Below are 13,435 nucleotides of genomic sequence, written 5' to 3'. Positions count from 1 at the left end.
GTTAAAGAAAAAAATTACTTAGCATATCATTACTTTTGTTTGTTTGTTTTTGTTTTTTTGAGATAGGGCCTCATTACGTAGTTCAGGGTAGACTTGAACTCACTATATAGCCAAGACTGGCCTTGAACTCAAGGTGATCTTTCTGCCTCAGCTTGAAAATGCTGCGATTGCAAGCGTGTGCCACCACACCTGGAAGTATATCGTTATTTTTAAATTTAGCAAACATCCTAAAGTGAGTTACAAGATTCACCCTTCAGCCCCTGAACCAGTGATTGACTCCCAAGGCCTTTGCACTGAGCTATATCCCCAGCCCATTTAAAAACTTTTTTTGACAAGATCTTACTAAATTGCTAACCCGCTTGGGTTCAAACCTGTAATCCTCCTGAATCAATAAAGAAGCTTAGGATCTAACACAGAAATAACTACAGAATTGGGTGTGGTAGTGCACTTGCCAGGCAGGCGCTTGTGCTGCTGAGCTGTATCCCCAACTCGTGGTGAGGTTTTTGAATATTTAATTCTCAGGTCTGGGGATTAAGGGAGTAGTGAGCATTGCGGAGTGACAAGTCAGCTGCCTCAAATTGCCTGAATTTGCTAAAACTGTTGCCTGCTACCCTTTTCCTAGATCTCTATTTCAAATGAGACCAAAGATGTGCTTCTGGCAGCTGTCAGTGAAGACTCATCTGTTACCCAGATCTACCATGCAGTTGCAGCCCTCAGTGGCTTTGGCCTTCCTGTGGCATCCCAGGAAGCACTTGGTGCCCTTACTGTTCGTCTTGGCAAGGAGGAAACCGTGCTGGCGTGAGTTGTCAATGATTCTTGGGCTTTCCTTGGGTTGGATCCTGTCCTGAGAAGGTTCTTTCACTGGTACAGCAAATGCTTCCAAGGCATCTACTATGTGCCAGGTACTCTGCTGCGCACGGCAGACAGCACTGAGCTAAGGCAGCGAGCTGTGTTCCCTCCTTGCTTGCTGTGTAATTTTGGGCAAGTTACTGACTTCTTGGAGCTGCACTTGCAAAATGGAACCAATAATTCTTACTCCATAGAGCAGATGTCAGGGTGAAGTGAAATAATAGCTGTGAAGAGCCTAGTACAGTGCCAGTTCCTGAGGGAATGCAGGAAACAGTTCCATCTCTTGAACTTTTCTTTTTTAGGTGCCTTTCTTAGGGAGCCTGATACTTCCTTGCATTCTTTTTCACTCCCTTCCTTCCCTTCTTCCTCTTCTTCTTCCTCCTCTTTCCTCTTCTCTCTCTTTTTTCTTGAGACAGGGTCTTGCTATGGAGTTCAGGCTGGCCTCAAACTCTTGGTGATCCTCCTGCCTCAGCTTCCTGAAAACCTGGATTATAGGTGTGCACTACCACACCCAATTCTGTAGTTATTTCTGTGTTAGATCCTAAGCTTCTTTATTTGCAGTGCTCATAGAACCTGGCAAATTGAATGTGCCCAATAAAGAGTTAATAAAGGCAGAAACTGTACTTTTCTCTTTCTGCTGTCTTATAAAAGCTTACAGATAGAAGGCCCTCACGCTTCAGATCAAATAGAAACTTGCTCAAACACCCCTGAGCCTCGGTGTTTTCACAGGTAAAACCCGGAGAATGGTATCTGTCTCATGGGGTTATTGTGAAGATCAAACTGGTAGGGTGTTTTTTATTTTACTACTACTAATTAGTCCTACTTAGGGAAGTCTGATATAAACTGGACATTTTGAAATGAGCCTTTTGTTCTTCAGCGGGGAGTTGTTCTAGGAAGTACATGTTCACAAACCTGTCTTGAAAAGGGGAGATATTTGTAAGTTTGAATGAACCATTTGAAAAGATGTCATTGCAGTTGCTCATAAACCAATTTTTCTGAATCATCTGTATATTAGCAAGACAAGATCTGCTTTCTTAGGGTTTGAAAATAGTACTCCAGAGAGAAAGAAATTACTGGCTGGGGAATACATAATTAAAGCCTGTGACTAAACTTTTCTAAAGCTAAGTGGATTAATTTAATTCTAAAACTCATGAGGTTCTTACCAGCATGGCACTTGGTTGTTACGAAGACGAGAAAAACGATATTTTAATTGAAAAGTTCTTTCTAGGCCGTCTTAACAGCCATTTCTGAAGCCAGCATTTATCATGGGCAGATGTGGGAGTTTTATCTTGTTTGAAAACTCACATTTCATTTTCTCAAGTGCATTGTAACAAGGAGCATCCCCCAGGAGCCGTTGATTGCTCATGGGGCTTCCTTCTTCATAAATTGTGACTTCTCTGTTTTCCAGCCTGTCATCTTAGTGGGATTAGTTTTCCATGGAAGGAATTTAAATTGTTATGATCTTAACATAAGTAGACAGGGTCTTGCTCTGCATTCACTGACACACTGACTCGATAAGCAGTGGTTTCCACAAGGACCCAGCCATCTCTCAGGAACTAGGAAACCATTCTGACTCTATGACCAGCAGAGGACTTTGACTATCCGCAGTTCACCCTAAGATGCACCATTTATATTCTCCTAGCTGCATTAGGAGAGTAGAATCTAATAAAAAAAAAACCATATCTATCCATACCTATCATGTTCCGTCTTAAGTTTATCTTACAGAATGTGTTCATAAATAGACAAAAATGTATGAAAAAGCCATATGAATGAAGTATTGATACATTCTACATGTGTGAATCTTAAACACATCATGCTAAGTCAAAGAAGCAGACATAAAAGGTCATATATTGTACCATTTGTATGAAATACCCAGAATAAACGAATTCTTAGTGATAGAACATAGATGGGAGGTTGCCAGGGGTGATGGTAGGTTGAATGAGGAGAAATTGCTTAATGGGTACAGGGTTTTACTTTGGGCCAATGCAGATGTTTTGAATATAAGTAGGTAGTAGTTGTAGAAAATTGTGAATGTTGTCAATGCTACTGCATTAGTTTTTTTTTTTTTCCTTTTTTTTTTCTTTTCTTTTGTCTTTTTTGAGACAGGGTCTCACTATGTAGTTCAGGCTGGCCTTGAGCTCACTTTGTAGCCCATGCTGGTCTCGAACTTGCAGGGATCCTCCTGTCTCAGCCTCCTCTTGGTCTCAGTCTTCTATTGTTTACCTTTTAGAACGGTCCAGGCTCTGCAGACAGCATCCCATCTGTCCCAGCAGGCTGATCTGAGGAACATTGTGGAGGAGATTGAGGTATGAATCTGTTTTACCAAGTGGGTCTCTTACCTTCTGTCTTTGATTTGATGCCTTGTAAGAGAGTCTTGTACATAGACATGCCTGATTTGTTACAGCTGGAGACATTTCATAACCAAGGCATACTTCTGTTCTTTGTGTTAGAGCAATGTATCCCAGGAAATATTTTTGAGGCTAATATATTTGCACCATAAATTAGGTGACAGATTCTTTTTCCAGGCTTTTGTGGAGACAGTCAAAGAGTAAGTACAGAGGTTTTAGCGCCCGGTAAACCTGAAAACTCACACATTTTTTTCTGCTACTACTGCTTTGTAATTTTAGGCAATATGGTAGTTGCAAGAACAACTGAGGTTCTAAAGAGCCTAAGTAGTTACTAGGTGTTCAATAAGTGGCCACTAGTTTTTATTATTATGCTGTCTTTGCCTGGGACATCCTGTTCTTCAGGAACATTTGTGGACTGTATAGTCGTTGATAGGCAGGTGTGACGGGTCACTGACGGTTGTTTCACAGGCACCTCAGCTGCCCAGTTATGTTACCCAGACCAGCAGTCTGTTTCTCATCTTGTAGAGCATCAACTAAGAGAGGAAAGTATTGTGCATGTAGGTTGCCTCTGAATGGGTGACCGCAGAACCCGTCTGTATCATGATGCTTCTCGGGTGTACCGCAGCCTGGCCCTCTGGCCTGCTCCCCGGAGCAGTGGGGGCCTCCAGTGTCGTGGCTCCTGGGCTTGGGCAGGTGCACTACCAGAGCTGCTGAAGATACTGTTCTCCAAAGGTGTCTATATGATATGTTTGATCCTCTGTCTAAGCACCTCTTGTGAGAAAGTACTAAGTGCCTGAGGTGGTCTTCAGATTTAGAGTGAGAAATATTTCACAGTTGTCTGTGCTGGGCTGATGTCTCGTCTCTGTGGTCCCTTGCCTTCCCACGTGTTTCTGTTTTATTGTAACAGGACCTTGTTGCCCGCCTGGATGAGCTGGGGGGCGTGTATCTCCAGTTTGAAGAGGGGCTGGAAACCACAGCGTTATTTGTTGCTGCCACCTACAAGCTCATGGACCATGTGGGAACCGAACCGTCCATTAAGGAGGTAGCTGTCTGTCTCAGGCATGAAACCTAAGGAGCTGTCAGCTTTATCTGCTGAGGACATGTGTTTTCAGAGAGGGTGTTAACATGACACCTTGGGACACTGTCACTCAGTGTCTTGAGTTAGGCATTAAGAATGAGAAGTGGAAAGAAATGTCTGCTCTAAGAAACTAATTGTATGACGGTCAGGTAAACAATTATCACAGTGGCTTTAATGGGGTACAGATATGCGTGACGTAGTGGCAGGAAGGCCACGTGTGTAATGTAATGCTTGTTTCACCTCCCTTTTTTTCCTCATACCTCCTTCTGCTTGTCTTGTGAATGCGTTCTACTTGGTGGCCCCTACAAATCCTCCTTCTCTGAGAAGTGCCCTGTATTTCAAAATTGGGCGTTTTCTTCTCTTGCTCCATCATTCTCAGCAGTGGGTAAACCTGGCTAAAACTGGTTGACTGGTAGTTTACTGGGAGGCGTGTGTCTACCAGATGCCTCAAAGAATTTTTTTTTCCCCCAAGAAGACAGTGTTAACCTGAATGGACTTGCCATTGGAGTGTGTGTTCAAGTCTTCTAAAATAGGACCTTCTCTGTATCCCTTGTGTGAGAGGAAGTTACCAACCCCTGATCTGAAGTACTGTACTTAAAATACAAGCTGCTTCTGTTTATATTTTCAGAGGAGAAATTTGCGTTTGAAGCTAAAATGTTCATGTCTTTTATGCACATGTGTTTTGTAGCGGGTTTCTTTAAACAGTAAATAATTGTTTGTCTTGGACAATTTGAATTAATTTCATATTTTCTCCAGAGAATATAATCTGATTTATTCAGGTATTTGTAATCTTAATTGTATCTTTTCCTTCATCCTAAATGTAGATGTCTAGAAATATGACCCTCCCTTTTAATTTCTTTTACGGATGAAACTGTAGGAATACAGGGTCTTATGGGATAGATTATTAAATTACAATAATTTATAATTACAAAATAAGGTAAATGAATTGGCTGCATGTGGTACACACCTGTAATCTCATAGTCTGGAGGCTGAGACAGGAGGATGGCAAGTTCAAGCCCAGCCTGGGGAATTTAGCAAGATCCTTCTTCAAAACAAAAATATGGAAAAAGGACTAGGAAGGGGGAGTGTAGTTCAGTGTGAAGACTCTGTGTTCAGTCCCTAGTACGACTTTTTAAAAAAAAAGGGTAACATTCTGCACACACAACTTAAACTTTTTCTTGCTTTATTTCTAAGCTTCTGCTAAGTATTTGGCTGGAGCAATTTTGCTGTCACTGCTTTTGACGCAACAGTTCTGGTGAACAGTTACCCATTTTAACATGTCAACAACCTACTGATGGAAAAATGTAATTGGTACAATTAAAGAAAATGATTTCATGTCGACTGTGAATAACACTGTCAGGAACAAGGGAGCTCTTTTGTTATATGGTGGATTTTAAAAAACAACTGATGGAAGGGGAAAATGTTTCCTCCTAAGCAAACAACCTCCGGAATTTAAATAATCCCTTTTAGGTTCCACTTGTTTTAAAAATGGCTTTTAGTTTTCTCCTCTAAGCAACCCATTAGCTCTTAGTGGAGAGGTATTTTTCTTTCCACTGTACCTTTTGGCTGTAAAGTTTGGTCTTAAAAACAAACTTAGTCCCAGTTTACTTCTTAGCGGTTGATTAGGAGGGAAGATAGTTTTGCTGGGAGGATTATGGGAATCTGGAAAGAACGAATTTTCTTGTGGCAGGGCTTAAGTAAGAACAAACCTACATTCAAATTTTGCCTGCCTCCCTCCCTCCATCTCTCCATGTCTCCTTTCCTTCTTCTATTCCTTCCTTCCATTATAGCTTGTCAAAATTTAACCTGCTTTAGCTTTAGTTTCTTCTTTTGGAAAACATTGGCAATACCAGTCTTTCAGGGTTTTTGTCAATATTCAAGGCAGTGCCTACAAAAACACCTGTTATGATTGTGTGTTTAGGCATCTAACAGATAATGTTACATGAATTTTATACTTTATAAATTTTGTACTTTTTAAATCTTACATATCTCACTGGCTGTGGTAGTGCATAACTGTAATCCCAGCACTTGGGAGGCTGAGACAAGAGGCTTGCTGTGAGTTTGAGGCCAGCCTGAACTACATAGTGAGACCCTGACACAAATAACAAATTGCATATCTCAGTAGTTCTCTTGGAAATACCGTTTTTTATAGTTAACATTCACTAAGGGATTGACAGATATGTAAATTTCACTTTATATTAGAAGGCAAGAAATACAATTAAGCTCAAGTTCTAAGTTTGAATGCATGTTTGCTTTCCCGTCTACCAGTCTGGATTAAGGGCTGGGTGTGCTTCAGCACAACACTTGACACAGGAATGACTAGAACCTGTGGGGATGGGGACGACTAGAGTCATCCGTGGAGGGAGATCTGAGCCACCTCTCCTTTTCTTCCAGGACCAGGTCATCCAGCTAATGAACACAATCTTCAGCAAGAAGAACTTCAAGTCACTCTCGGAAGCCTTCAGCGTGGCCTCTGCTGCTGCCGCACTCTCCCAGAATCGCTACCACGTGCCAGTTGTGGTTGTGCACGAGGGCTCTGCTTCTGACACTCAGGAACAGGCTATCCTGCGGGTATGTCCTCCCTGTTACTCTGATGCCATTTCCGGCGTGAGCCTCAGAAATCTGCAGGCTGTGCTCCACAGCCAGGGGAAGCTCCCGAGAGGATACTCCACTGAATGGAACGCAAGGCTTGTCCCCTTTGCCTGGAGCTGGGGCACATGACCACTGGGGAGCAAGTCACAGAACCCTGCAGATCATGCATGCACGCAACACGCACAGCTCTGAGGATTTTAAATAGTATAGGCTTTCATTAAATTAAGTGCAAGAAAATTGTGTTTCTAGGTCCATAATTCTAGAGGTAAAGAGTCAAAGCACTTCCCAGAGTTAGAACTTTACAAATACATTGTTTTAAGACATCTGTTTGAATTGCAAAGTAATTCTGGTGGTAATAGTTGTTAAAATAAATATAGGTCTCTTTCCTCCTGGTGCTGATTATCTTTTTACCTTTTCTCTTTCAGCAGTGAGCACAGGTCTAGGTCTTCATAAGTAATTAGCATTGTTTACGGAGAGCCCTATGTGTTTGGTGGTCCCTCAGCTTTCTACTGAGGAAGTACCCTTTTCTCTAAATTCCATCAAAGGGTAGGAGTAAAGTGATTAGCAGTCACTGTGAGGGAAAGGGGCGCTAAGAGAGCGAAATGGAAAAAGTATTGACTCTCACCCTGGGTAAGGCTAGGGTATAAGTCCTGGCTTAACTACACATCTGGCCAGGCGGCCTTTTGCAGTTTGTAACCTCTTCTGGCCTGTTTTTGTTGTTGTTTGCTTTGTTTTGTTTTGCTTTTTGTTTTTTGAGATAGGGTCTCACTGTGTAGTTTAGGCTGGCTTAAATTTGCATTGCCTGCTTCAGCCCCCCAAGAGCTGGGATTATAGGCATGCGCCACCATGCCAACATGAAGTATTTTTCTTGTGTTTTTTTTTGTTTTTTCAGTACTGGAGATTGAATCCAGGGCCTTTGTACTGAGCTACATACCTACCCCTTTTTCTGTTGTCTATTTTGAAATAGTGAGACAGAGTCTTGCTTAATTGTTAAATGGTCCAGGCTGGACTTGAACTCGGAAGCTCTCTGCCTCAACCTCCTAGAGGACTGGGGTTATAGGCATGCACCCCCAGGCCTGGCTTTTTTTTTTTTTTTTTTAAAGGTACTATATTAGCGGAGATGAGAAAGAAGGAAATTGTAACTGTACAATTTGAAACCAGTCATTCTCTTTCTCTGGGTTCTAGTTCAGTTCTCTGAAAAGAGATAATTGGGCCAGGTCATCTTTAGGATCTTCCTCAGTTCTAGCATTTTATAGTCTGTCTCAATCCTAATTCATGTTTTCCCCACATTTGGTCTCTGATAGCCAGCGGACCAAAGCTCAGTGAAAATTCTTGGAAATAACACATTTGTTGTATTTCCTGTAGATAAAACACAATAGAGGCATAATTCTCAGCTACTGCATACGGCCTTTGTTGCTAATCATTTCTTCGTTTATTTCCAGTTGCAAGTCACCAATGTTCTGTCACAGCCTCTGACTCAGGCCACTGTTAAACTAGAGCATGCTAAGTCTGTTGCTTCCAGAGCCACTGTTCTCCAGAGGACGCCCTTCACCCCTGTAGGGTAAGTGCTGGTGTGACTAGTTTTGCACGGTGCCCTCCAATTTGTTTTGGAAAGTTAGCTTGCAGCTAGTAGAACAGATTAATATGGGTATTACCAAGATCATAAAAGCAGATTTGCCTGAACTAGATAAAGTTCTATAAGTTAATACAAGCAAAGGATTTCTAAGGCCAAAAGAATTTTGATTTTATTATTTCTGATTGGCTATATCTTGTCATTGTGTTATAAATATTTTAAAAAATGTAATATATTTTCTGATGCATGAATACTGCAGATTTATAATCAGAAAGCACAAAAAGTAAAATAGGTGAGCAGGCTGCAGTGGCATGTTCTTGTACTCCCAGCACGTGGGAGGCTGAGGCAGGAGGATTGTGAGTTTGAGGCCAGCCTGGGCAATTTAGACTCTGTCTTAAAAAAATGATAACACACAAAAATAAAAATATAAAATACTCAAAATTCTACTACCCAGGGATAATTACTGCTAACATTTTATGTATATTGGTCAATCTTTGCATATAAATACATTTTTAAAAATTAAATTAGGATTGTGCTTTTTCTGTAATACTAAATCAGAAACATTTTCCCATAGGATTAAATATTCTACAATCTTTTTTCTTGTTGAAATAGGGTCTCATTATGTAGTGCAGGCTAACCTAGAACTTACTATGTAGTCTAGGTTGACCTCAAATTCATGGTAATCCTCCTGCCTCAGCCTCCCAAGTGCTGGGACTATGGGTATACCCCCCCATTCATGGCAACACTTTTTTTTTGGTACCAGGAATCATGACCTTGAGCTTGCCAGGCAGGTGCTGTGCTGCTGAGCTATCTCCTTAGCCCACAATTATTTTTTAATGGCTGCATATTATCACATTTTTTCAAAATGCTACTAGGACCGGAACCCAGCATAGTTGCTCTGAGCTTCATTGCCCTAGTTTTGAAACATGGTCTTACTAAGTTGCCCAGGCTTGGCTTGAACTTGCCATCCTCCTGCCTCAGCCTCTTAGAGTGCTGAGATTACAGCCATGCACCACCACACCTGGTTATGCTATGTAATATTTTTCAAATTTAAAAGTCCACTTTTGTTTGAAACTTTATTAATTGTTAAATTAGTACATTTTGAGGCCAATAGGCTAGATAATAGAGAGTACATTTCTTGGGCAGTCATAAAGATTCACAAGTGATTTACAAAATTAAAAAGCAAAATCATTTTTAGGAATTATCAGTAGAATAGTAGACCACATTGGGGTTTTTCTATACAGTTGGAGTTAGGAATTGTCTACCTTTTTTCCCTTTAAAAAAAGAATTATTATTTTTTATAAAAGTAGGATATACAAAAAACAACATAATTGGGATCATACTATAGATGCACTCGTTTTGCAATAAATTTTGGAATATTACTAGAGGGAGGTGAAATTCTATAGGGAGGCCAAAGGAAAGAAACTTTGGTGTTTTTTTGTTTTGTTTTGTTTTTTGTACCGGGAACCGAGCTTACGACCTTGCGCTTACCAGGTAGGCGCTGTGCCGCTGAGCTAAATTCCTAGCCCAGGAAAGAAACTTTGGAAGCTTAGGGTAGTCTTTATCCCCACACTGTAAAACCTGTGAGTAAGCAGAGTATTGGCTAAGTGTGCTGGCAGGTTGAACAGTCGGAGTAGTACAGCCCTGTGTTGTCTCAGGGAGACACTTTGCAGCCTGTTTTGTACTCAGGACTTTACTGTGTGCATTCTTGCTAACCCTGCTGTCGTTCTTAACAGGGATATTTTTGAACTAAACTTCGTGAATGTCAAATTTTCCAGTGGTTATTATGACTTCTCTGTAAAAGTTGAAGGTGACAGCCGTTATATTGCAAACACTGTAGAGGTAGGTCTTTCGCTTGTCAGTCCCATTCCCATGTTAACAGAGCCAAAAAATTGACCAAGGAGTACAGCGTTAATCACCTGGTGTATTTAGTTGTTGTGACCAGGCTAATGTGACTGTATTAAGAGATGGATGGGTATGAATTAAGGTACTTGATCAAGCACTTGACCAAAGCAAAATTTCTTTTATTTGTTATTCATTTTCCACTATAGTTTTTGATTACTATGTCTCTTTTGTTTGTGTGTGTGCTAGGGATTGAACACAAGGCCATATACATGTAACACTGCTGAGTTACACTCCAAGCCCCTGCATTACTATCTTAAATTTAGGAAGAACAAAAATAAAAATCTCCCATAATTCCACTGAGGCACTAATAGTCTTCATATATTTTACGTGGTAGGCTTGGTAGGTTTAGAAAAGTGCTTGATGCCAATTAGGAGATAAAAAGTATCTAATGACGCAAAACACTGTAATGAGGCTGTGGGTAAGGCATACAAGAAAACTAGCAAGTCACAAAAGAGGCACAGACCTGTGCGGTTTTGGTTTGCATTGCTTTATTCTTGCAGTAACCCTGACAGGTAGGTTGCATGATCTTCGATTCATAGATGGACCTCAAAGGGTTGGAGTAACTTCTTGAAGGTCATCTAGCCTGTCGTGGGTGGGTCACCTCCATAATATCAGTTTAGTTATTGTCCTGCTGAGTACAGTGCTAGCCTCTGGCTGTGGAGCTGTGTACCTATGCTCCAAGAACTGGCCTCTTAAGTACTTCAATTAACTTGAAATGGGGTCTCACTATGGTGCCCAGGCTGGCCTGAAACTTCTGGGCTCCAGTGTTCTCCTGTCTCAGCCTCCTGAATAGCTGAGATACAGCGGCATGCTACTCTGTGTGGCTCTGGCCATTTTCTTATTCCACTTTCAGTTTCTCTTCCATCTCTGTCAGCTGTCATTTCTTAGTGACTGTGTCCTTTCTGCCACTGTCTGCATCTACTTGACCTCGTTGTGTTTTTCTGCTTGAGTAGGAACGTAGGAGTAGTACTGTGCCTTTCCTGAAATACTAAATGTATGTGTTTGTCACAACCGTTTTCCTTATTATTCAGATGTCATTTTTCATTCACTTTTTAAATTAAATTTTTATCTTTTCATTTTAAAATAATTTTAATCTTAATGAAATTTGTAAAAAGGGTATGTAGAATTCTTCTGTGCTCTTCATCCAGCTTCCCCAGATGTTAGCATCTCACATAACTGTAATAGAATTATCAACACCAAGAAATTACATTGCTGTAATATACTAATCTTAACACAAATATTATCTATAAAAGTTCTTACTGTGGTGTTTTCCAGAAGGTGACTTTCTTTTCCTTTCATTCCACCTACGTTGGGCTGGGGATTTAGCTCAGCGGCAAAAGCGCCTGCCTGGCAAGCGCAAGGTCATGAGTTCGGTTCCCGGTACCAGAGAAAAACAAAAAAAAAAAACAAACAAACATTCCACCTACGTTATTCATTGGAATTCTGAGAAACAGCAAAAACAATAACCTTGTTCTTTTTCTTCATTTATTTGTGTAATATAGAAAAAAACTTCTGTTTATTATAATGCTTATAATACAATTTATATAATATGTTTATAATATATGGTGATTATTTTACCAGGGAGCTTATAATCCATCCATTACTGTCATTTACTTTTTTTGTTCACTTACTTTGGAGAGATCCTTATCCTGGCTTCTTTGATTCTCTTTCTTTTAATGAAAAGAGTAGGCAGCTAGACGGTTTGACCTTTTCAAAAGCACGACATTAATTAACTTAGGTAGATAAGTAGTTTTAAAATTTGGCAGAAAGGAAGACGTTTTCTGGAACTCTGCTCATTGTCTCATGTCTGAACTTTCGGGAAGCAGGAGACATCTCTTCTAGTCCGTTCATTAGCACAAAACTTGGGAAGAAACTCTGTATGCCTTGAACCTTTAAAGCACAGAGTCTTGTAAAGCGAGTTTCCTTCATGAAGAGGCTTATCTGCAACCTCACACATTAAAAGGCAGGATTTTTCTCTTCTTCTTTCCTCTGAAGCCTCCCTCTTCTCTCACCTGCCTTGTCTTAGAAGCCAGGCCGCACTCCGGCTTCAGTGCCAGGCTCCTCCCCCATTACTCCGAGCCCGCCCTTTCTTTTCACCTCTAACTTCTGGTCCGACCTCAAGCCCTCTTGCTTATCTGCTGCAGTGTCTGTCAGTGAGTCCTTTGTTGCTTTATGAGCTGTTGCCAAATTGCTCTCTTGTCATATTTTACCAGTATTTGCTAATATCAGCTTTTTAAAAGCTGGTCAATCTGAATTGAATCTTGTTTTTAATGTTCCTATTTTTTTTGGTTTCTAGTGAAGCTACACATCTTCTCTTATATTTCTTGGCCATTTATGTTTTCTTTCCTATGAATTGTCATACATATTTTGACCATTTCTCTTTTGGTTTGTTAGTCCTTTTATCATTTCCTTTTTAGGACTCACTAAAGTTAATTTTAGTGAAGCCTAGTTTAAAATTATTTTCCCAGATTGTTTATGTTTTTTGTATCTTTAAAAATTCCAGTGTTACCTCAGGTCAAAAAGTCTCCAGTGTATTCTTCTAACAGGTGTGTGTGTGTGTGTGTGTGTGTGTGTGTTACTGGAGAGTTAACCCACAGCCTTCACGCAGAGTGACGTCCCCAGCCCATCTGCCTTTTATCATGAGACAGTCTTGCTAAATCACTAAGTTGCTCAGGCTGGGCTTGAATTTGCAGTCATCTTGCCTTTCAGGCTCCCAGTGTGCTGGGATTACAGGCCTGCAGCACTACGCATGGTTTTTTTTTTTTTTTTTTTTTTTAGTAGTTTTTAAGGCATTTTTATTCTTATATTTATGGCTTCAATCCACTTGAAGTTTATTTTCTTTGCTGTAGTATTTTATACCCTGTCTATAATTGCATTTATTGCATTATATTACCACTATTTGCTTGTGTGCATTGCTTTTTTACTAGGCTGGGAACTCCCCACGTAAAAACTAAATCTCAAGTTTTCAGTATTTAGTTTCCATCTTAAGACACTCAGGGGGGCTGGGGATTTAGCTCAGCGGCAAAAGCGCCTGCCTGGCAAGCGCAAGGTCGTGAGTTCGGTTCCCGGTACCGGAGAAAAACCAAAAAA

At 40.6% G+C, this 13,435-nt stretch overlaps 1 protein-coding gene across 2 annotated transcripts in view; it reads left to right on the top strand.

Moving 5' to 3' along the window:
- Rpn2 (ribophorin II) overlaps positions 1-13,435 on the top strand; it is a 53,152-nt gene that overhangs the window by 16,044 nt on the left and 23,673 nt on the right. For both annotated transcript variants that reach the window (XM_005384723.2, XM_005384722.2), the window contains exons 4-9: positions 623-798; positions 3,080-3,155; positions 4,105-4,239; positions 6,670-6,846; positions 8,310-8,428; positions 10,177-10,282. In XM_005384723.2, the coding sequence (XP_005384780.1) occupies positions 623-798; positions 3,080-3,155; positions 4,105-4,239; positions 6,670-6,846; positions 8,310-8,428; positions 10,177-10,282 (789 nt within the window). The remainder of the gene's footprint in view (positions 1-622; positions 799-3,079; positions 3,156-4,104; positions 4,240-6,669; positions 6,847-8,309; positions 8,429-10,176; positions 10,283-13,435) is intronic.

This window comes from Chinchilla lanigera, unplaced genomic scaffold (assembly GCF_000276665.1).
Source record: "Chinchilla lanigera isolate Chin_1 unplaced genomic scaffold, ChiLan1.0 scaffold00021, whole genome shotgun sequence".
Classification (NCBI taxonomy): Eukaryota; Metazoa; Chordata; class Mammalia; order Rodentia; family Chinchillidae; genus Chinchilla; species Chinchilla lanigera.
The sequence above is the reverse complement of the archived record's forward strand: the minus strand, read 5'-3'. Positions and strand labels throughout refer to the sequence as shown.